The sequence below is a fragment of the Phaethon lepturus genome, unplaced genomic scaffold, assembly GCF_000687285.1.
Source record: "Phaethon lepturus isolate BGI_N335 unplaced genomic scaffold, ASM68728v1 scaffold20147, whole genome shotgun sequence".
Classification (NCBI taxonomy): Eukaryota; Metazoa; Chordata; class Aves; order Phaethontiformes; family Phaethontidae; genus Phaethon; species Phaethon lepturus.
The window spans coordinates 7,536-8,985 of record NW_010551380.1 but is presented as its reverse complement, the minus strand read 5'-3'; the positions used below and the strand labels follow the sequence as shown (position 1 = coordinate 8,985).

The 1,450-nt window shown below is 57.6% G+C and overlaps 1 protein-coding gene across 1 annotated transcript; it reads left to right on the top strand.

Moving 5' to 3' along the window:
• Positions 1-7: 7 nt before the first annotated feature.
• RNF26 (ring finger protein 26) lies at positions 8-1,051 on the top strand (the record flags this gene model as incomplete). The annotated part of the gene is made up of 1 exon (XM_010290900.1): positions 8-1,051. A coding segment is annotated over one exon (1,044 nt), but the record flags the coding sequence as incomplete, so codon positions are not given.
• Positions 1,052-1,450: the final 399 nt, after the last annotated feature.

The window sequence follows — 1,450 nt, the reverse complement described above, 5'->3', positions numbered from 1 at the left end:
CCAGGCCCTAGCTAGGCAGGTCTGCGAGGGCCTGGCCATCGGCACCAGTCTGCTGGCCTACCTTGTCAACAGCCTCATCAACGTGTGCCTCATCGGCACGCAGAACCTCTTCACCCTGGTCGCAGCCCTGTGGGACTCCGTTGCTGGCCCCTTCCTCAGAGTCACAGACCTGCTGGCTGCTTTCCTCGCGCATGTCTCCAGCGGTGCCATCGCTGTGTCCATCCTGCTTTGGTCGCCCTGCCGGCTAGCCTTCGAGCTCCTGGCCTCTGTCGCTGAGCTCTTCATTAACATCTTCTTTGTGAATATTTATGGCCTGGGCTTGCTCCTCCTCATTATTGTTGTCAGCGCCTTTGTCTTCAACCCTGGGCTGCTGTGGACACTGACAGACTACGTGCTGGGCTACTTCAACACGCTGCCTTCCTACCGCCGCCTGCAGCGGGATGTGTGGAGGCTCTATCAGGTGGTAGTCCTGACAGTGGGTATGGCCATGACCTCCCAGGCCTGGCGCAGGTTGGTGGACTGGAGTCTGCAAGTGACCAACTGGAGCCGAGGAGGCAGAACAATGAACCGGGAAAGCCACCAGCGAGGGGCAGCTGCACCCACCCCAAGACCAGTGGCCCCTGGCAGGCTGATGCTGGCAGGGGGGGGCCAGCTGCCAGCCGAGCACGAGGACCAGGCAGATGCAGAGCAGGTACCACAAGCGCGTCCTGCTCTGAGTCGAAGTGCTGTGGCAGGACAGCGTGTCCAGCTGCCCAGGGAGGAACCGAGCACCTCCTGGGGGAAAGCTCTGAGGAGGCAGCAGCTGAATGAAGCAGCTGTGGATGGTGAGGGTGCACTGGATAATGATCCCTGGGTGCTCCTGAAAGAACAAGAGGAACGTAAGAAATGTGTCATCTGTCAAGACCAAACCAAGACAGTCCTGCTTCTGCCCTGCAGGCACCTATGCCTGTGTCAGGAGTGCACGGAAGTCCTCCTGCAGCAGGCCATCTACCAGCGCAACTGCCCGCTGTGCCGTCAGATGATTCTCCAGACACTCAATGTGTACTTGTGAACCCAAGGTGCAGGTGGCTTGGGTCATTTTCCCAGGAGGCCAAGGGCACCCCTGTGTCTGCATTTTGCTGGGAAGCAGAACTTCCCAGGGCTGCCTCAAGCAGCTTCCAAAGAACTATGGATGGTGCTGAAAGGGAAAAAGGCTGTTGGGAGTGTCTGCTAGCCACGTTTTGCTATGTTACTAGATTGTAGCTCTTGCTAGCAAGCACAATAACTGATCTCTGCAGCAGGCCAAGTTACTTTTTTTCATTGACAACTTTTGCCATTTCAGGGCCCATTGCCTGAAGCCCGCAGCAGTCTGAGGTCCAAAGCAGAGCGCAGAAAGATGCTCTGGTCCCTCCTAGCCAAAGGCTGTGCCCTCCTGGGAATCACAGGGACTAGCACAAGGCAAGGAAGGGTT